Source organism: Coregonus lavaretus (genome assembly GCF_964263955.1).
Source record: "Coregonus lavaretus genome assembly, contig: HAP1_SCAFFOLD_3258, whole genome shotgun sequence".
Taxonomy (NCBI): Eukaryota; Metazoa; Chordata; class Actinopteri; order Salmoniformes; family Salmonidae; genus Coregonus; species Coregonus lavaretus.
Window position 1 is genome coordinate 26999 of NW_028158315.1, and position 23288 is coordinate 50286.

The following is a 23288-nucleotide window of genomic DNA, read 5'->3' on the forward strand; positions in this document are numbered from 1 at the left end:
CTAAGTACACTCAAATCTAAATTTCTTAGATTTTTTCCCAGACCTCAAAGGTGGTATCCTGATGTGGTTCAAGCATTGTCATGGTATTAGAACATACCATTTTGGTGTATTTCTGTTTTTTAAAAGTGTAACGTTGAGAGCGAAAACCTGAAAAAAATTGCAACATTTGAAAGGTCAATTTCTGACTCAGTTGACAGCCTAATGGATCTGTTTCAATAGTAGGCCTACTATTAGCCTACTTGCACAGCTTGGGTTGGCCTGACTGTGTTCAATATGGGATTCATGATTTTAGGTCATTCAGAGTGTATGTCACACAGTTTCTCATATAATCTTTCACACAGGGCACCTTTCCTTCGCTGGGCGGCGGTTTGGAAATGTTTTGGCAAAATTAGAGTATACCCACTTCTCCAGGCAGCACTACACCACATCTCAACATCATCCTCTTACCTCGGCGCGTTTTTCAGCTCGCTGTCAAGAATATGGTTTTGCACATCTGGAACTAGCCCCACATCCTCCATGCTCAAGAGACATTTGTGCGCCATCTCGTTCCACTCGGTTTGAAAGCAATCCATCGTTTTGTTCATGCCCATTCTGACGAGGAAGTTGCGTAGAAAGTCGTCCACAATTTCGTGCATGCAAGAAACTTGGGGCTTGGATGTGTCAGGGTTTTGCACAATGGACGCAGCAGTCACCGTTGCCTCAATCCTCATCCACCCTATTCGATGTCAACCTCTTCGTATGGAGAGTCTATGGATATTGTAACGGACTCAAGGTAAAATATATCGGACTTTGATGTTTGGAAGTCTTTGTGTACATTTTTCGCCACTCGAAAGTTGACAGTCCCGTGTGGAACGCCTCGAGGAGCTGATGGCCATACTGTTGGCCTTGCAGTGGGTGGAGGAAGTTAAGCCAGACAGAGTAGTTATTTGCTCTGACTCATGCACAGTGTTAATGAGTCTCCAGTCCTTTAGATCACGTAGCAGACAAGACCTGCTTTATGAGGTGCTACAAACCCATGGCAGGATCAGACAGATGGATAGACAGATAAGATTTACTTGGGTCCCAGCCCATGTGGTGGGTGGAGGGGATGAAGCAGTTGATGTACTGGCTAAACAAGCACTTAGTAGTGGGGATGTTGTAGTTTCAATGAGCAAGGCAGATGGGGAAAAGACTGATATGGACAGTGATGGTGCAGAGATGGCAGGAGCAGTGGAATAGTGATACTAAGGGCAGGCATTTATTTCAAGTACAGAGGAAAGTCGGGGAGGACGGCAGGAAGGCACAGAAGAGAGGAGGCTATTTTTTACAAGAATAAGATCTTAAATGTGATAGGAAAACATCCAACAGGAAAGTGTGATTATTGCCAGGAAACAGAGACCGTGGAGCATGTATTACAGTTTGGGCAGGATCAGACGGAAAGAGAGAGGATGAGATCTAGTATGAGGAAGAAGGGGATACAGGAAATTAGTTTAAAGAGTATATTGAGTAGAACGTCATTAGATATAGTCTCAAATATTTTGTTATCTTTTTTTAAGAGCAACGGGGCTGGCAGGTAGGATTTTGTTTCACACTGTCTCTGGCCCACACTCCAGTATAGTAGGTGGCGGTAATGCACCATAACGTTGGATGCCAACCGCCGATAAAACCCACTGAAGAAGAAGAATGGCACGCTTTGTGTTTCCATGGGAAACAGAATTGCTGGATGAGATAACGCGAGATTTTGCGACAATCACGTTGCCTGTCTCTTCTCACAAACATGGCGGACTACCGAGAAGCGCCCTTGGCCACTCGGCCAAAAACATTGGACCCAGCTGAATATTTCAACCTTTCGCTGGACCAGAGACGTGCCGAGGAGGAGAGGGCTGGTTTAAGGGCTCAGCTGAAGAGACAATATCAGATGCAGCTGAACAACCCCCACAGAAAAGAGCTTATTGTAAGTACAGAGGAAGCTAACATGCAAACGTTAGCTAACTTGCTAATGTCAGACCCACATTTCACCCAGGGTAATGCTAACGTTTGGTAGCCAGCTAGCATTCGCTAGTCAGACTAAAAACCCGAGCCGACAAGATAATGTTGTGCCTGCATTCGGCATTTGAGCTATTCAGCAAATGCCATCTTATGTTTATCTACCTAACTAGCTAATTTACTAATCTAACATCAGGCAACAGCACAGGAAGTTTTTGAGAGTAAGTTAGCTAACGTTAGTCAAGCTGGTTATATGATGCCTGGCGTTCGCTAGTTTAGTTGATGTGACCTTGATGTTAGAATTTCATAGTCATTTTGCTATTTAAACTAATTTGGGTTGCATTCAGTAACATGTATTCTGGGGGGAAATTACTGTTTGTGCATTCAACCGTTTCTGCCCTGCATAGTAGTTGACTGCAATAAGACTGGCACCAACTCTCAAAGAATGGCCATCATTATTGACATCAAATGTTATTAGTCACATGCGCCTAATACAACAGGTGTAGACCTTACAGTGAAATGCTTACTTACATGCTGCTGTTTTTTTATTTACAGGAAGACCCTGCCTTGACACGCTGGGTGTACGCACGTACCAACCCCTACAACCACTTCAGAGCCACCAAGAAGACGTCACTGCTAGGTGGGCTCTTCGGAGTAGTGCCACTCTTCGTCCTGTACTACGTACTGAAGACTGACAGGGTATGGATGAGATGACACAACCCGTTATCCTACTCATTCCCTGACATTAGGTGTCTATTCCAAATCCACCCTAGCCTCTATACTAAGGCACTTTATTTAGATAAGGGATTGGATAGATTTTACATTTACATTTTAGTCATTTAGCAGACGCTCTTATCCAGAGCGACTTACAGTTAGTGAGTGCATACATTTTTCATACTGGCCCCCCGTGGGAATCGAACCCACAACCCTGGCGTTGCAAGCGCCATGCTCTACCAACTGAGCTACAGATTTGAGCAATATGGTGGACATTCCTCCCATCAAAGGGCTTGGTGAAGTTATTGCCATATTGATCATACTGAAGTAGTCCTGTGCCTTGGGTTAGGGGTTGATTTGCAACTGTTGTGTGGTGGGCTGTAGATTGATCAAACATGTAGATCTATCTTTAGTTTTTTTACAAAAAAGTTTGGGAGAAACCTTAAAAATATTGTCAGACAAAGCTTCAAAGCGGATTCGCTCCCCATAATGCAAAAATGATCACTTTACCATGTCAATGAGCTAAGATGAATGAACAGAGTGACTTAATACTGGCTCTGAGGTCTCATACATCACTGCTGTATTAGGCTACATTTGTGTCTGTTCAATAGATTACTTTAGTGGGCACAGTCTGATGGCCCTGTATGAATGTAGTAGGCCTACCTAACTATAGTCAGGGGGAAGAATATGTGCTGCTCATGTCTAAGCTCATCTTCTACTCTACTCCGCCACCGTTCTCTGTAGTGTCTGTGACATTTTAGTCTGAATGGCAGCCCTTCCTTCTCCCTCCATTGTTATTGAGATCCTCTCCCTGAATCTGTGCCTGAATCAGAGAGCGATGTCACAGAGACCTGGGTACTGAGTGTGCCATTGTCACACTGCTGTAATTCCTCTGCTATTTCTCCACTGAGAGGAAGAAAAACGACCTTGTATTTATTCATGAGACATTCATTCATATTCTAAGCGGTGGAGGATGAGGAGGTTGCTTAGGTGATGATGCCATCTCTCTGTTGCCATGGGGACCTCACTAACCCTCTCCTCTGTCTCCAGGACAAGAAGGAGGAGCAGATCAAAGCTGGGACCTACGACCGCAAGTTCAAACTCGCCTACTGAGTTTGCTCATCACGGACGTCCAATGTAAAGTGTTGTAGAGATAATGTCAGTGTGTATCTATTATTGATAACTGAATAAAACTTCCTTCATTGTTTAAAACAAAATGAGTGTCTGCCTGTCATTACAAACATCAAAGAGCTATGAATGACATGAGCAGCAAAGTGATGAAAACATGCTAATAAGACTTCCAGGGTATTTATTCATTTCTGTCCAGTACCATTTTTTATCAATGAACTGGTCAGTCAAAGAAATGGGCATAGACCAAATTACCCAAGCACTCAATATTATGCTGTGAGTGATATGTAAGGGATAATCAACGAGAGGCTATGTGTTCTAAGGAAAAATAATGAACGACGTGGAAGGTGTGTTCCACGACGCACTAGTTTAGCTAACCAAACCATCAGTCCTAGCTTGCTATTTTGAAAATCGAATTCAACAATGCCAAAAATGTCTTCAATTCGACTTTTGCTATCAAAAGCAGCTCAAACATAGAACATGTAAGAATTAACTAGAGCCATTGAATTCTACCTGATATACTGTGCGTTAGGGAAATAATGCAAGCTCCAGAATGCCCTTCAAGCCAATCAGAAATGAGTATTCAACAATGCCATTATATAAAATCTATTGAGCCACAGTTTAGTGGTATTACATTAAATCCTAGATTATCTTCTGGGTGATCTAGGGGAAACAATGACTGTTCTGCCTCTGCTCTACTGTTTCCTGGGCCTCCAGTTGGGGTCAAAGTGTTTGCGGAGCGGCTCCCAGCACTGCCAGTAGCTCTTGTCCAGTCTCTGACACGTCTCTAGACCCCACTTAGTTACCGCCATGCTGAACGACGACTCAAACATGAAGGCCTGAGATGGAGGAAGGATGTTACTTGATGTCCCACTCTGATATGTACAGCTGTTTAAGAATTGTGATCACATCATGTGTTACCATGGTCCCCTCGGCCACCCTCTCTGGTTTGAGGGGAGCGGTGCTGTTCTTCTCGAAGCAGTCTCTGTCAGGACCGTGAGGGGTCATCATGCTGTGGAGACTGCCCCCTCCTGGCTGGAAGCCCTCCTCCTTGGCCTCATAGTGGCCCTTGATCAGCCCCATGAACTCACTCATACAGTTCCCTGGAACACAGACAGGGGGTGCTCTGACATAACACAAACACACTACTACAAAACACACAAAGAGACCAGGGTAAGGGTAGTCACTAGAGTGGCATGCTAGAAAGGACAAACGTGTCGGTAACATCAGAACTAAAGACAAGCATAAGAAGTAGCTATTTAGTTATTCTTTCTGAGGGTAAGGCTTAGAAGTGTGTGTATCATACTGTGGTAGTAGGGGGGTCTGAATGTGTGGTCGGCCACTCCCCAGCGCGGGGGGAAGATGACAAAGTCAGCGATGGCGACTCCTGGACGAGTGGACTTGGCCGTCAACACTGTGAAGATGGAAGGATCCTGGTGCAGAGATGGAGGAGAGGAAGGATAAGTGTGCGTGCTTGTGCGTGTGCACGTGTATGCATTTGTGGGAAGATCTCAATTGCATACTCCTGGCATCCTCTCCTCGTCACCTTCTCAAAACCCATTGGAGGAGAAGGTCAGAGGGGAGGGACCTCTGGCTTTCTGCCTGTGTGTGAGGTTCTCACCGCATGATCGAAGGCCACACAGTTGATGACCATGAAGTTCTCCAGGTTGTATTTGTACGGTGTGTAGTTCCCGTGCCACGCCACCACATTGAAGGGAGAGAAATCCTACAAACACACACAAGAAGAAACATAATAATAAACAAATGTATAGCAGGGAACGCGGTAGCAGGGGTGAGGCAGCACCGCCTGGTCTACTGCACCTTTGAACTTGAGATATAGCCTTACCTAAAGCCAATGTTCATTTTAGGCTATTGAAAAAAAAAACAGCCGTAAAGCTACATGAAAAGAAGAAAAAAAGAACTCAAGGGTGATTTAAAACACGGTGTACCTCTTTTCCTTCTCTGCTCTTTTTTTAATTTACCCCGTTCTTTGTGATCCTCAGCACCAGCAGGTATTATGCAGTAATTGGCTTCACTATCAAACTTTCAGCGCCCGTGGCGCAGAGAGAGGGGGGAGAGGGAGACGGTGTAGAGATATTTCTTTATCTTGATTGTTAAAACCAGAGCAATTTTATATAGCAGTGCTGTTCTGATAATGTCACTGTGAAAGAGATATTCAATGGTAGCTCTAAAATCAATATAATTCATTACAAGCTGTCTTCAGGGCTGACCCATGTACCTTGTCACATGTGCGCAAGCACACACACACACATTCTCACACACATATATTCTTCCTACTCCCACAGACATAAACCATAAAACACACACTAGCATACAGTTCAAACACACACACACACAGTCACCATACACCCAGGGGGTCTAAGGACCCCAAGGCAGGTAATCTCTTGGGCATTACAGTTCCGGTGATAACTCTGGCAGACTCGATTAAAAATGTAGCACAAGATAATAAAAACACACACACACAAAACACAAACATATTGGCCCAGTCAAGCAAATAATAAGTTAATTTGAGCAATTTCATCTCTCTGCAGGAGGACCAAACAGCAGGATGAGATGCAGCAGAGATGGAACCTGCCCCCCCCCCCCCTCCACTTCCAATCTGTGTGTGACACACACACACTCCCTGCAGTCTCAGGTTAGGTGGGGGGAAAGAGCAAGCCCCAACACCCAGTCTGACCCCAAAGAGGGAGACACAGAGAGAAAGAGAGTGGTGGATGGAGAGAGGTAGAGAGAGGTTAACGAAAGAAAGAAGGGTCCGGTGTATATCCCATGCATATATCCCCTCTAACAGGTGTTTCCACAGTTACCTCCCTCACACACACATTAACACAGAGACACACGCATCCTTTCGCCCTGTCTCCTTAAAATCCCCTACTGTCAGACAAAATGAGTCGATCCAATTACCTGCTCGACAGGACGCGTTCAGAGCAGGGCGGGAAATCATTCCCCAGTGAAATATGCTGAAATTAGTGCTTAACTCAAGCAAGGTTTTCTCCCCTGAAAGGACAGGCAGGTATCTGGCGGGAACTCCTGGACGAGCTAACTAATTATTAGTGATTAAGGCTGGTAAGGGAGCCGAGACTGGAGCCTGCTGCTGAGCAGAACAGTCAGGCGTTTCACATTAAATCATTTGGGGATGGCAGTTTAATGTTAATGTGCAGCTAACCGCTAATAGAGCCCAATAGCAGTTCTGTATTAACTCGCAGCTAACTGCTAATAGGCCTCACTTTAATAGTCTGTACAGCTATTCTCAGGGCCCGATTCAATCAGATCCGCTTTAGCCGACATCCGCATAGCTGATGTTTGGACAGTGTCAAAGGTAGAACTGCTTTAGAGCTGTCAAATCCACAAGCAGCTCCCGGCATTATACCTAAAGCAGACGTTGCCATTGGCTGCACTGAGTCACATTAAGAGAAATCCCATGCAGCCTTGTTTACAAGTTCGAACACTGGAATGTGAGATGTAATCTACACCTTGATTAGGCTGATAGAAATCCTCATTAATTCTATATAGCCTACACTTTCTTGTTCTGAACTTCTAATGGGAGTGGGATGGGTGTGGCTTAATGGCAATGATCACAAGAGCAGCTGCTCACCGATTTGACAGCTCCAACGCAGTTCCACCTCCGACACCGCCAAAACATCAGCTATGCGGGTGTCAGCTATCTGATTGAATCTATGCCTCAGTGTTGGGATGGCTAGCTAAACGCTAAAATTAGTGGTGTCCCATGTATACATTACAAGCTACTATCATGAATTATAATGCAGTGTATTGTAATGTCTGTGCAAGAACATGCACATATGCTCCCAAAGACACACACGTGTGTACTAACGCACATAGCAGAAATAAGCAAGCATGTCCCCACACACACACACACCTGTTGGCTGGAGAAGAGCTTGCCCTGGTACTTGTTGATAACAGTGTAGCCTGTGGCTACCTCGCGGTCCTCATACCACGCCACCGGAGTTACGAAGTCCCTGGGATTGGCCAGTCCGTTGCCCCCTAGTAGGACGATTGGTTCACAGATGTTATGGTGTTGAAAGGTGAGAGGATTAAAGTCAAGGCGTTGACATGTGGAGGTAGAGAAGGGGTGTCACACACACCTATGGGTCCCAGGTCGGGGAGCTCAAAGTGCGCTCCGTACACCTCCAACACGTAGCCTCTGGTCTCCCCGAACACATCCACACTGAAACGCATTCCTTGCTGCAACACACAGGGGACATGCAGGTGAGGTGATGGACAGGTGAGGAGGACGGGTAAGAGAGTCAGGTGATGAGGGAGAAAAAGGTAAGAGGATTCAGGTGAACAGCAGAGATTGAAAGGTGTTGCCGTCTCACCTGGATGACACAGATCTCGTTGGGTTCCACCATCATCTTCCCAAACTCTGTAGTGACCAGAATCTCACCCTGCTGGGGCACTACAAGACAGAGGAAGGTGGGAGAGTACTTAAGACTGCTTATGTTATGTTGTGTTTATGTGTACTTCAAAGACCAAATACATATTTGACTGACCAATGAGAAAGTCTCCATCGGAGTTGTTGAAACAACTGAAAAGCAGAGACTACATTATTAAAAATTTGATATTGGGCACAGAGTTGTAAAGATCAATGATGGGAGAGATCAAATCGAGTATGTACTACTGTACAGTTGAAGTCGGAAGTTTACATACACTTAGGTTGGAGTCATTAAAACTTGTTTTTCAACCACTCCACAAATTTCTTGTTAACAAACTATAGTTTTGGCAAGTCGGTTAGGACATCTACTTTGTGCATGATACAAGTAATTTTTCCAACAATTGTTTACAGACAGATTATTTCACTTGTTCACTGTATCACAATTCTAGTGGGTCAGAAGTTTACATACAGTGAGGGGAAAAAAGTATTTGATCCCCTGCTGATTTTGTACGTTTTCCCACTGACAAAGACATGATCAGTCTATCATTTTAATGGTAGGTTTATTTGAACAGTGAGAGACAGAATAACAAAAAAATCCAGAAAAACGCATGTCAAAAATATTATAAATTGATTTGCATTTTAATGAGGGAAATAAGTATTTGACCCCTCTGCAAAACATGACTTAGTACTTGGTGGCAAAACCCTTGTTGGCAATCACAGAGGTCAGACGTTTCTTGTAGTTGGCCACCAGGTTTGCACACATCTCAGGAGGGATTTTGTTCCACTCCTCTTTGCAGATCTTCTCCAAGTCATTAAGGTTTCGAGGCTGACGTTTTCCAACTCGAACCTTCAGCTCCCTCTACAGATTTTCTATGGGATTAAGGTCTGGAGACTGGCTAAGCCACTCCAGGACCTTAATGTGCTTCTGCTTGAGCCACTCCTTTGTTGCCTTGGCCGTGTGTTTTGGGTCATTGTCATGCTGGAATACCCATCCACGACCCATTTTCAATGCCCTGGCTGAGGGAAGGAGGTTCTTACCCAAGATTTGACGGTACATGGCCCCGTCCATCATCCCTTTGATGTGGTGAAGTTGTCCTGTCCCCTTAGCAGAAAAACACCCCCAAAGCATAATGTTTCCACCTCCATGTTTGATGGTGGGGATGGTGTTCTTGGGGTCATAGGCAGCATTCCTCCTCCTCCAAACACGGCGAGTTGAGTTGATGCCAAAGAGCTCGATTTGGTCTCATCTGACCACACCACTTTCACCCAGTTCTCCTCTGAATCATTCAGATGTTCATTGGCAAACTTCAGACGGCCCTGTATATGTGCTTTCTTGAGCAGGGAGACCTTGCGGGCGCTGCAGGATTTCAGTCATTCACGGCGTAGTGTGTTACCAATTGTTTTCTTGGTGACTATAGTCCCAGCTGCCTTGAGATCATTGACAAGATCCTCCCGTGTAGTTCTGGGCTGATTCCTCACCATTCTCATGATCATTGCAACTCCACGAGGTGAGATCTTGCATGGAGCCCCAGGCCGAGGGAGATTGACAGTTATTTTGTGTTTCTTCCATTTGCGAATAATCGCACCAACTGTTGTCACCTTCTCACCAAGCTGATTGGCGATGGTCTTGTAGCCCATTCCAGCCTTGTGTAGGTCTACAATCTTGTCCCTGACATCCTGACAAACGTTTCGGGTAGCCTTCCACAAGCTTCCCACAATAAGTTGGGTGAATTTTGGCCCATTCCTCCTGACAGAGCTGGTGTAACTGAGTCAGGTTTGTAGGCCTCCTTGCTCGCACACGCTTTTTCAGTTCTGCCCACACATTTTCTATAGGATTGAGGTCAAGGCTTTGTGATGGCCACTCCAATACCTTAACTTTGTTGTCCTTAAACCATTTTGCCACAACTTTGGAAGTGTGCTTGGGGTCATTGTCCATTTGGAAGACCCATTTGCGACCAAGCTTTAACTTCCTGACTGATGTCTTGAGATGTTGCTACAATATATCCACATAATTTTCCTTCCTCATGATGCCATCTTTTGATTTTCCCATGATGTCAAGCAAAGAGGCACTGAGTTTGAAGGTAGGCCTTGAAATACATCCACGGGTACACCTCCAATTGACTCAAATGATGTCAATTAGCCTATCAGAAGCTTCTAAAGCCATGACATAATTTTCTGGAATTTTCCAAGCTGTTTAAAGGCACAGTCAACTTAGTGTATGTAAACTTCTGACCCACTGGAATTGTGATACAGTGAACTATAAGTGAAATAATCTGTCTGTAAACAATTGTTGGAAAAATTACAAGTGTCATGCACAAAGAAGATGTCCTAACCGACTTGCTAAAACTATAGTTTTTTAACAAGAAATTTGTGGAGTGATTGAAAAATGAGTTTTAATGACTCCAACCTAAGTGTATGTAAACTTCCGACTTCAACTGTATATAATGGTATCATACAATGGAAATATACACACACCTGTCAATCATGGAGATGTTGCAGGTGAACATGTGGATGCCGATCCCGTTGCGGGACTTGGCGTCTCCTGCTCCACATAGGGTGTGCAGACCCTAGGATTGACAGATGGGAGAACCAATCAGACCCAGGAAAGAAGATAGGCTGTACCAGAAACAGCTAATCGCTGTCATGGAAAACCAGAGGGTTTAATGATGGAGGGTTAATGTCTTACTGTCACAAAGTCCACTTTCTTTTCTGAGGATTTGGGGATGGTGAATGGCAGCCATCGTAGCTAAGAGTCAGAAAAAAACATTTCAAAACCACATTTCTCAGTTTCTTCCTCCTAATCTCTCTCTAATTATCTCCATTGTCTCACTTCCCAAACCCTGGCCTTTTCCTTTCTCTCTCTCTCGCTCTCTCTCTCTCTTCCTCTACCTGGTTAGGGTCAGGTTCCACTTCATCCCACTTCTCTGTTAGGCTCCCACAGTGCATTGCGGTGTAGGGCTTGTGACGGACAGATGGCAGGATACGGTAGAACCAGCTGGGAAACAAGGAAATGGAGTTAGGAAAGAGAGAGAGAATGTCTGTGTATGTTCATGATTAAGTGTCTGAATAATGTTTATTACATTTGTACATTTTAGTCATTTAGCAGACGCACTTATACAGAGCTATTTTCAGGAGCAATTAGGGTTAAGTGCCTTGCTCAATGGCACATGGACAGATTTTTTTCACCTAGTCGGCTCGGGGATTCAAACTAGTGACCTTTCGGTTACTGGCAGGGTTGGGGAGTAACTGATTACATGTACAAAAAAAATGTAAATGTAATCAGTTACCTTACCAGAATTTTTTTTTGTATTACATTATTGGATTACATTATGACACCTTTCAGTTTTTTCAATAACATTCAATTCAGCATTTAAAAAAGGCGCAAGTTTACATTTATTCCACCACAGCGAGTCTGACCACAAGTCAGAGACCACTATGATGACAAACCAAATGCCTTTGATGGATTGTTTTTTTGTCTTCTTCTAATGCCTCTTAAGGGGAAAGTAATCAAAAAATAACTGGAAGTAATCAGATTACATTACTGAGTTGGGGTAATCCAAAAGTTACTTACTGATTACAATTTTGGACAGGTAACTAGTAACAGTAATGGATTACATTTAGAAAGTAAGATACCTAACCCTGGTTACTATCCCAACGCTCGTAACTGCAAGGCTACCTGCTGCCCTATATCTGGTGCTAACATGCGCCCTTTGTCTTAATCTTGTCACACCTACTGATTGTGCCAACATTTTTAGACAGGTGTAGATGATTAAAAGACAACTTGTGATCTGATTGTTATCATATCTTCCTGACCACCTCCAGAGGTAGTCAGGCACGCATTGTGTTTGGATATCAATCAAGTGTAAATAGATCTGGATGGTCAAACTATTTAAATCATCATTATACTGGCCTCTAAAATCATTGACAGGCAGCATCATTGACTTACGGCATCAGTAATTGTCTTAAAATAAATGAATTCAGAATATCTGTCAAAGAATTTGTATACAAGGAGGCACCAGCTAATATGGTCTCATGCTGACACAGTGGATGGATGAGACATATTTTAATACAATGTGTAGACGTGACAAACCTTGATCAGATAGGCTGCATCAAAAGACCAATTAGTAGCAAAAGATCAGAATTGGGCTGCCTGTGTAAACGCAGCCATAGTGATTAGATCTTATTGATCAGATCACAAAACTCACATATTAGCGGCAGGTGTAAACGAGGCTTCCGTGTAGGCCTATGTATTAAATCTGAGCGATGAAAGAGAAGGAGAAGTTTCTGTCAATCACTATGCAATGACTGGATACCTCCTCTTATTGGTTGGCCGTGGGCAGGTGAAAGCGGAGCCGGAGAGTTGTTCAGCGTAGAGACCGTAGGGACACACCTGAGGGTTGTTCTGGAGAGACAACAGAGCTGGGTTCAACATCCTAGAGGGGGGTAACGTACACTGGTGTACCAGACACCCCCGCAGCCCCCTGCCTACAAGCTCTGGGGGCCCATGCACCTGTCATCGGTGTCTATTATTATTTTTGTATTTAATAAATAATTTTGACAGTAACCCCTCCAAAAAGTAATTCATAAACCTTTTTAATTTCCATATGTACTAGGAAGCTAAGTACAGTTGAAGTCGGAAGTTTACATACACCTTAGCCAAATACATTTAAACTCAGTTTTTAAAAATGTCTGACATTTAATCCTAGTAAATATTCCCTGTCTTAGGTCAGTTAGGATCACCACTTTATTTTAAGTCGCATTCCCAGTGGGTCAGAAGTTTACATACACTCAATTAGTATTTGGTAGCATTGCCTTTAAATTGTTTAACTTGGGTCAAACGTTTCGGGTAGCCTTCCACAAGCTTCCCACAATAAGTTGGGTGAATTTTAGCCCATTACTCCCGACAGAGCTGATGTAACTGAGTCAGGTTTGTAGGCCTCCTTGCTCACACACGCTTTTTCAGTTCTGCCCACAACTTTTCTATAGGATTGAGGTCAGGGCTTTGTGATGGCCACTCCAATACCTTGACTTTGTTGTCCTTAAGCCATTTTGCCACAACTTTGGAAGTATGCTTGGGGTCATTGTCCATTTGGAAGACCCATTTGCGACCAAGCTTTAACTTCCTGACTGATGTCTTGAGATGTTGCTTCAATATATCCACATAATTTTCCTTCCTCATGATGCCATCTATTTTGTGAAGTGCAACAGTCTCTCCTGCAGCAAAGCACCCCCACAGCATGATGCTGCCACCCCCGTGCTTCACGGTTGTGATGGTGTTCTTCGGCTTGCAAGCACCCCCTTTTTCCTCTAAACATAACGATGGTCATTATGGCCAAACAGTTCTGTTTTTGTTTCATCAGACCAGACGACATTTCCCCAAAAAGTACAATCTTTGTCCCCATGTGCAGTTGCAAACCGTAGTCTGGCTTTTTTATGGCGGTTTTGGAGCAGTGGCCTCTTCCTTACTGAGTGGCCTTTCAGGTTATGTCGATATAGGACTCGTTTTACTGTGGATATACATACTTTTGTACCTGTTTCCTCCAGCATTTTCACAAGGACCTTTGCTGTTGTTCTGGGATTGATTTGCACTTTTTGCACCAAAGTACGTTCATCTCTAGGAGACAGAACGCGTCTCCTTCCTGAGCGGTATGACGGCTGCATGGTCCCATGGTGTTTATACTTGCGTACTATTGTTTGTACAGATTAACGTGGTACCTTTAGGCGTTTGGAAATTGCTCCCAAGGATGAACCAGACTTGTGGAGGTCTACACATTTTTTTCTGAGGTCTTGGCTGATTTATTTTCATTTTCCCATGATGTCAAGCAAAGAGGCACTGAGTTTGAAGATAGGCCTTGAAATACATCCACAGGTACACCTCCAATTGACTCAAATTATGTCAATTAGCCTATCAGAAGCTTCTAAAGCCATGACATCGATTTCTGGAATTTTCCAAGCTGTTTAAAGGAACAGTCAACTTAGTGTATGTAAACTTCTGACCCACTGTAATTGTGATACAGTGAATTATAAGTGAAATAATCTGTCTGTTAACAATTGTTGGAAAAATTACTTGTGTCATGCACAAAGTAGATGTCCTAACCGACTTGCCAAAACTATAGTTTGTTAACAAGAAATGTGTGTAGTGGTTGAAAAACGAGTTTTAATGACTCCAACCTAAGTGTATGTAAACTTCCGACTTGGGCTCCAAGAATGTGACTGATCAAAGTACCTCAGGCCTTGGAAAATAAATAATTGAACTGATTGAAAGTAAGGGGATATCGGTGAAGAAATGCCGTTGTCAAGTCTATGATGTCTCCAAGATGGGAGAGGGCGTGAGGACAGCTCTTGTCATGTAGGTTATACAGGACAGTTGTATTATTATTATTTTTATCAATTGTTTGCTGATTGTTTGCTGTTGTATCAAACATTTATTTTACAATCTGCAATGTTTGAATTTCTAACTTTAATTAATGAACAAGTAGGCCTAATTAAATTATTGCCGCCAGCCAGCAGTCTAAATCATGGCAGCCTTGCAAGACCGCATAGGCTATAGCTTCCTGAAATGTTAGGCTTAACATGAGAAAATGACGACCAAATAGGCATACCAATAAACATTTATCCATTAGCTAAAGCAAAGCTATAGGGTACATGCCCTGGCACCACAGAAAGCCATATCATCTATTTGATAGGCAACCACATAGACATGTAGCAATTTCAGCACCATTGACAGCTATTGGGGCGCAGCTATATACAGGGGCGCAACTTTCACTGGGGACGGGGAGACATGACCCCCCCCCCCCCCCCAGTTGTATTATTGATACAAAATGCGGCACTGGTGTGCTTTAGGACCATGCAGACGCCTCAGAGCGGTTGGGTAGGCTGTTTTCCGGTTTTAGACAGCTGGATTTAGGACCGCATGGACACCACAGAGTGTGTGGACAGGCTGGCTATGTGAAGGCAAAGCTTCTGAAAGGCTGGTGTATAGAACCAGCATGTGAGAGATGAACAGAGGCAGCTGCTGTCTGTGTATGTTGTACTTTTTCTCAGAGATGTAAAAGAAAGCAGAGCAGAAACTGGCTACTCTTTAGTTGACTGATCTAGCTGGCAAAGTAACTGCTGTTTGACAGAAAAAAAATGTATTTATTCCCAGCGCTGAGCTAGTTGTGTAACTGACATGTTACGTTAGCAAATGTTTCAGCCCCTCTCCACTGAAGTAAATGAACTACTAGCAGCTAGTTTAGTTAGCTAGCTAGTAGCTACCGCAGCCTGTTCAGCTCTAGCTAGCCTCTAGCTATCTGTCAGGTAGCAGTATCTAACAGCTCTTGTGTGTATGGATATGTTTTGTAGCCTTTGTTTTGTCCCATTTCAACAGAAGTAAATGTGATGATGTACCATTGTACCATTAGTTGGCTAACTTTAGCTAGCTAGCTCACTAGCTCACTAACGTTAGCTATTATTTTTGCTTCAATCACTCTAGACCTGAATCAAACGATGAAACCAGCAGCCAAACGATTGAAGACTGATATTCTGACTTTTTTTCAGTGCAATGTGAGTTTTTATTAGTCAGTATAGCAATGTAACGTTGTTGATCTGTCAGTTTCCCTAGCTAATTTCCTACTTTTCACACTGATACGGTATAAACAGCTCTACAGTCTTCACTGTCATGGTGCACAGTCAGTACACAACCCTATGCTCATCATGTCTTAGCAGAATCAGATGGTGACAGGTGTCCATGCAGGGTCAGACAGCCAGGGAAGACCAATCTACGGCACTCAGGTGAATTTTGCAGTATATTATAACAATCACTGAATGGATACAAAGTTCCATCTTGAGTTGATGGGTAGGCTACAGTCTGGGATCTGGGAATAATGGTCATTTCAATTATTGAACCATTGATTATATTATTGGATAATATAATGTATAAATGTACACCAAGGTAATTCTTTGTCATGCCTCATCTGAGCAGGATCAGATGGTGACAGGGGTCTTACCAGGGTCAGGTAGCCAGAGAACCTTTGCAGACACAACACTTTATTCTCTCTGTGCAGCAAACACTGGACAAGCAAGAAGCTTAAAAGATTGAAACTATTTTAAGGCGGTCTGACAAACATCTAAAGTTGATTTACAAACAGTTTCAAGGGTTGATAGAGCCTTTTCCCAATAAGACAAAAGGGGACATATTTGCATATGTTATAGTCTTTTGAAGGCTGGCTGAATTCTGGCAAAGAGTATGTTATTTTATCTGAGCATGTCTACAGATTCTCCCTTCACCCTGTTTTTGTTTGCTTGGAAATGTTGATCCTGGAGACTGTTATCAGAAGAATCGGTGTAACCTAGCATTGATAGCGGTTAAGAAATGCATTGCCATTAATTGGACGGTTGGTTATCCTCCCGCAATGGATGGCAGAAATGTCAAGTTATGTATCACTAGATTTTAATTATTACAAGATTAAGGGTATACTGTGCAATTTTCATAAGGTCTGGATGCCTTAGATGGAATACTGTTCGACAAAAGGAGTCTGTATTGAAAACATGCCTACATCAGGGAAGATACCTATTTAGGCAATCCCTAGCTACTGGGCTGCTCAGTCCTGGCCCTGAGGGTCTGCCGTACTGTTGGTTCTCACTCTGGACTTGGCCTAACACAACTGAAACCAATAATGAATGTTTCACTAAGATCCTAAAGCTGAGTGGGGTGTGTTGGGTTGGGGCACTGCAGGGCCGTGGACCCCTAGGGGCAGGACGGGGTGACCAAGCTATATTGTGTGCAAAAAGAGCTCTACTGTACTATTAGGTCTATGATGTGAATTATATGGAGGATGTACTGTTTCTGGGTGTTCATATGTAGGTGTATGTGTGTTTTTATTAAACGTATGTTTTTCAAACCTTTCCCTTGAGACATAAAAAAAAGATGGGAAGGAAGTTGTTGGGGAGAGAGTTGAGTTACTGACAAGACTGGTGGGGGTCTGGCGTGTAGGTGGCTCGGGCTGGCTGGGCGGTCTGGCTGAAATTTGATATGGAGGATGTCTTAATAAAGACAATCAAAAGTTGTCTTTGTACTTTATTTGTAAGAGTTGTTCATTTGTTAGGCTATTGGTTAAAGGTGCAACACAATATTGATTATTGAAATATCATTGATCTAGTTCAGTCTTATCAATCACTTAAAACATATTTAATAATGATCTCTTACCTAGCTTGATGACTGTGGACATTTTTGCTTACATTTTGTTCTAAATAGAGACAGCTAGAAGGGCCATGGGTCTAGATTGACCCTGTATAGACCTACTTTGTAAGTGTCTGTCTGGCTGGGGGGGGGGGGGGGGGGTAACTCCGAACTTGCGGGGGTCCAGAGAAACTGCCTTATGCCGGTGGTAATGTGGGTGTGAGGGGGTGTTGCTGGATAACAGATGAGGGGTATAGATGGGTTAGCTGACGTCACAAAAACAATGCCCGCACTTCAATGGGGCAGAAGTCTTTGTGTTGTTGTGATTATGGATGGCCAGATAGCTAGCAACAATGACAAGAAGCTACCATGTGGGGAATCGTAAGTGGCTCATTTCAGCTCGTTGTATATTATTACTGATATCATGTCTTGTTTTGATGTGTTTTGACTGATGTCATGTGGTAATATGGCAAAAAATCACAAGCTAACCAACAACTGTAACAATGTATATATTTGAGAGACAACAAATGCTCATTGTGCAAATGTATGTATGTTTTCAATAAACATTGGAGACGAAATATAGTTTACATGTTGTCAACAATCTAAGCCAACCCCATCTGTTTTGCCCATAGTTGTGCAAGAGTTGGTTTTGTTGCTAAGCAACCAACCCCTCTATGGAATGTTACCTGTCCTTCAGGTAAGGCTCCTGGACAGCGAGGGTCTTCAGAGGAGAACTCATTCCCAAACCCACTCAGGTACTGGAAGAGAGCAACATATTAGGGGACAGACAGTTGAGTGGACAGTGATAGGCCTAGTCTTTAAAAAAAATACATATTGGGTGATATTGTGACATGATAACTATACTTTGATTGGCGTCAATGTTGAGTCATGCTACTTGTGTCATCTGTTTGCATACTTGACACACAATGCAAACATACATGACTACTCTGATAGGCATGCAACTCCACAGGACGACCCCTCTTACTCTCTTCTCTGCTACACTAGGAACTTGGCCCGCGCACGAACCTAAAAATGGTGCTGAGTCATCGCGCGGTCTGCAAAAGCGCACGGGTCTGTTTCCAATAATGTACGCGCACACGTGACCTACATTCCTTACGGAGTAGGCTACTTTACTTTGTGGGGAGAAGAATGTCTGAAGTCTCAGTAAACAATACAGTGGTAATAGAATATATTATATAAATGTCAACTGACGTTAACTGATAACAGACACACACTGCCACTGTGTTTAGCCTACAGCGCTCAGAACTCTGCGCTCCACAAGCCGCTTGGGCACAACATCTGGGCAGCTGCTGAATCCAGCCCGATGATTGGACAGAAGGGAACGCCCCTTCAGCGCACCGCTTGACAGCGACAGTAGGCTACAGATGTATAGCTTACACACAGTTAAGTCTTGCATATTGTAAGATTTCTGACATTAGTTGATGCGATTGATAGCTCCATGACCCATAAAGTAAAACATTCAAATGACAGAAGAATAAAAATTATTATCGTTCCTACATGTAAAAATATATAATGAAGAAAACAATGAATGAAAAATAACAGTCAATCCCCGCAATAATATATAACCTGAACATTGCTTAATCATAAAAGGAGGTAATATTTACTGAAGTTCTGCCTCCTTACCTTGAGCCCAGCCATTGTGCTTACTTATGAAACTGTCCAACTGGAGCAAATACGTTTTCAATGTCCAACACCCTTGTTAAAACGTATAAAAGTTATCTCCAAACTTAACTAGGTTAGCTCCCTATCCTATCCGCCACACAACCCCCACGTCCCGTGATAGAGTGAAGAAGAGAGGAGGGCTGGATTTATGCTCTTTCTCAATATGGCATCAATTAGGACCAGACTCGGTCCGTGACGTATATGGAGGGTTCTCTCTGAGAGAAGGGGTTGGTTATCCAAAGAAAAAAACAGAAAGGGATGGAGAGGCTGAGGTCGGGGGGCTCAAAAGTGCGCAAACAAGGACCAAAGTCATAGCCAATGCAAATACAACCAACCCCAAACCACCTTTTAGATACAACATGGGTCCAATGGACATGATACGTTTCACGGTTTCCTGTGCTCCAACCACACTGACGGCTATGGATGCACTGGGCTGATGGTGATGCACATAGAAATATAATTAATATCTATGGTGATGCACACCAGCGCACTGAAACCAACGAGATGATGACCCCGGTAGACCTACTTCACTAGCTGGCGATGTTGGAAAGGACAAAAGTGGCAATATCGTCAGGCCTGTTGAGCATGTGGTATATCAGCCTGGGTATAGGCCTATGAATTATTGAACTTGGTATAGCCTAAGAATCAGGAATATAGGCCTATATCATTGTGGATAAAATCGAAATGGACAAGCAATCTGTGGTATAGAGATTTTGAAATGATTTATTATTTTGATCTGCTTGATAGCCTATGCACCTGCCTACACACTGGGCAAAACTGGTTGAATCAACGTTGTTTCCATGTCATTTAAACCAAAAACATAAATGTGATGACGTTGAATCAACGTGGAAACCTGATTGGATTTGCAAAAAGTCATCAACTTTGAACCTACAGTAAATCCAATGACATGGTGACATGGTTGTGTTGATTTCACGTTGAATTCATGTTAGTTGACAACTCAACCAAATGTAAATCAAAATTAGACGTTGAAATGACGTCTGTGTCCAGTGGGTAGGCCTGTCTAGGCCTATTTGTTTATTCATAATACATTAAATGGATATTACATGTAAACATGCAATCGAATTGTCATTTGAACAACATACAATATACAGAATAAAAGACGAAAAAAATCTACATTATTCCAAATGTATTCAGTTCATTTTGTCAAAAGGAGAGGACCAAACTGGGCGCACATAATCTCCCAGCAGTATAAAAAATAATCATTTTCCCTTTCTCATTCTTCCTCCCAATCCACTCTCTTGTCTATTTCTTTTCTTTTTGGGAGGTGTCGGACTAGGGTAAATGATGGCAATTCTCATAGCGAGTCGCAAATAAACTCTGTGCGGCAGAAGTAACTGTTCTCCAGCGAGGCGTGCAGTTGTCGCGGGCGCCCCGCTGCGAAGCAATTAGGGTGCTGCGTCGCAGACGAGAAAGCCCAATTGCGAAAAATATCGCGACCCAGTCTGCGGAAATTGATCTCCTCCTTGGATGGAGGGGAAAAAAGTGATTTTAATTTCGCCTCCGAGTTTGATGATAGAATTCTAGAGTATTTGTCACCTCTCCGGGTAGGCCTGTGTGTTTTAAGAGGGGCTGAACGACTGAAGAATGGAGGAAAGTAGCCTATTCCATCCAGACGGTTGTATCTATGCATGAGTGAGTGGGTAGTAAATGGTTTGTTATTAGAGGCCTGCTGGACTCAATGTCTTGATGGGAAATGGCATCCATATCTTAGCTCACCTGCTACAAACCCCAATCCACCCACCCAGCACGAAACCATAGGCCTACACACAGTGCATCAGATTGTCTGGACCAGTCTGCATTTTGACCCGATTGAAACAGAATAATATTTAATGAAAAATATTTATTGTTGTCTGTCACTTGTTGTCTGTTACAGTGGGGGAAAAAAGTATTTATTCAGCCACCAATTGTGCAGGTTCTCCCACTTAAAAAGATGAGAGAGGCCTGTAATTTTCATCATAGGTACACGTCAACTATGACAGACAAAATGAGAAAAAAAATTCCAGAAAATCACATTGTAGGATTTTTTATGAATTTATTTGCAAATTATGGTGGAAAATAAGTATTTGGTCAATAACAAAAGTTTCTCAATACTTTGTTATATACCCTTTGTTGGCAATGACACAGGTCAAACGTTTTCTGTAAGTCTTCACAAGGTTTTCACACACTGTTGCTGGTATTTTGGCCCATTCCTCCATGCAGATCTCCTCTAGAGCAGTGATGTTTTGGGGCTGTCGCTGGGCAACACGGACTTTCAACTCCCTCCAAAGATTTTCTATGGGGTTAAGATCTGGAGACTGGCTAGGCCACTCCAGGACCTTGAAATGCTTCTTACGAAGCCACTCCTTCGTTGCCCGGGCGGTGTGTTTGGGATCATTGTCATGCTGAAAGACCCAGCCACGTTTCATCTTCAATGCCCTTGCTGATGGAAGGAGGTTTTCACTCAAAATCTCATGATACATGGCCCCATTCATTCTTTCCTTTACACGGATCAGTCGTCCTGGTCCCTTTGCAGAAAAACAGCCCCAAAGCATGATGTTTCCACCCCCATGCTTCACAGTAGGTATGGTGTTCTTTGGATGCAACTCAGCATTCTTTGTCCTCCAAACACGACGAGTTGAGTTTTTACCAGAAAGTTATATTCTGGTTTCATCTGACCATATGACATTCTCCCAATCCTCTTCTGGATCATCCAAATGCACTCTAGCAAACTTCAGATGGGCCTGGACATGTACTGGCTTAAGCAGGGGGACACGTCTGGCACTGCAGGATTTGAGTCCCTAGCGGCGTAGTGTGTTACTGATGGTAGGCTTTGTTACTTTGGTCCCAGCTCTCTGCAGGTCATTCACTAGGTCCCCCCGTGTGGTTCTGGGATTTTTGCTCACCGTTCTTGTGATCATTTTGACCCCACGGGGTGAGATCTTGCGTGGAGCCCCAGATCGAGGGAGATTATCAGTGGTCTTGTATGTCTTCCATTTCCTAATAATTGCTCCCACAGTTGATTTCTTCAAACCAAGCTGCTTACCTATTGCAGATTCAGTCTTCCCAGCCTGGTGCAGGTCTACAATTTTGTTTCTGGTGTCCTTTGACAGCTCTTTGGTCTTGGCCATAGTGGAGTTTGGAGTGTGACTGTTTGAGGTTGTGGACATGTGTCTTTTATACTGATAACAAGTTCAAACAGGTGCCATTAATACAGGTAACGAGTGGAGGACAGAGGAGCCTCTTAAAGAAGAAGTTACAGGTCTGTGAGAGCCAGAAATCTTGCTTGTTTGTAGGTGACCAAATACTTATTTTCCACCATAATTTGCAAATAAATTCATTAAAAATCCTACAATGTGATTTTCTGGATTTTTTTTTTCTCAATTTGTCTGTCATAGTTGACGTGTACCTATGATGAAAATTACAGGCCTCTCTCATCTTTTTAAGTGGGAGAACTTGCACAATTGGTGGCTGTCTAAATACTTTTTTCCCCCACTGTATATGGCCTAAAGAATACAAAACTTCATCACAACAAAACAATTGTCTTGAAAGAAGGCCTTGCCATAGGCTATACCAAAGACTAAATATCTCCTCTCCCCAATGCACTATGCAGAAAACATCCACATCTGTACACACACACACACACAGTCACACCCGACAGCTCCACTTAACGCTGATGAGATTTGCAAGGACATCCAGTATACCCTCTCTGTTTCTCCTGCTCTGATAGTAAATGTGACTTAGCTCTCTCTCTCTTTCTGTCTCTGTCTCTCTCCTCCCCCCTTCTCCCCTCTCTCTCATTCTCTCTTTCTCTTTTTCTATCCCTCCTTTTCTCATATCCCCTTCTCTCTTGCTCAACCTCTCTGAGTTGAGTCTCTTCTGCGTTCTACATCACTAATGCTATGCAAATGTTTTAATATAAAGATAAAGACTGTTGCGGTGCGTTATGCTCTCCTGGTTCATGCCCTCAGGTTTCCACGACGATAGTTCTAACCACAAGCGCATTATTCAGGAGACATTAAACGGTGCCCTCTCTGACACACACACAAACACACTCTACACATGCCTTTTAGCACCGGCTCCCAGTTTCTAACACATCACAGTGTCACAGAATAGAAAATTACACTCTCCACCCACAGAGAAAATTGCTTTGGAATTGCTTGGTTATAAAGATGTGCTTTAAGAGGTAGAGAAAAAAGACAAGTAATACAAAAAAAAACACAGCAC

General features: G+C 43.2%; 2 protein-coding genes across 2 annotated transcripts; one reads left to right on the forward strand and one right to left on the reverse strand.

Moving 5' to 3' along the window:
• The first annotated feature begins 1716 nt into the window (after positions 1-1716).
• Positions 1717-3896, forward strand: LOC311124170 (NADH dehydrogenase [ubiquinone] 1 beta subcomplex subunit 4-like). The gene is made up of 3 exons (XM_084198366.1): positions 1717-1933; positions 2521-2664; positions 3730-3896. Exons 1-3 carry the CDS (start codon positions 1757-1759, stop codon positions 3790-3792), a joined length of 384 nt encoding a protein of 127 aa, XP_084054492.1. The 5' UTR covers positions 1717-1756; the 3' UTR covers positions 3793-3896.
• Positions 3897-3971: 75 nt separating this feature from the next.
• On the reverse strand, positions 3972-19183 carry LOC311124169 (homogentisate 1,2-dioxygenase-like). Its single transcript, XM_084198365.1, has 14 exons — positions 19026-19183; positions 18068-18139; positions 12535-12623; positions 11111-11216; positions 10908-10967; positions 10697-10788; positions 8340-8374; positions 8166-8245; positions 7932-8031; positions 7706-7830; positions 5429-5533; positions 5114-5240; positions 4729-4910; positions 3972-4646 (listed from the first exon to the last, which is right to left on the reverse strand). Exons 1-14 carry the CDS (start codon positions 19038-19040, stop codon positions 4503-4505), a joined length of 1332 nt encoding a protein of 443 aa, XP_084054491.1. The 5' UTR covers positions 19041-19183; the 3' UTR covers positions 3972-4502.
• Positions 19184-23288: the final 4105 nt, after the last annotated feature.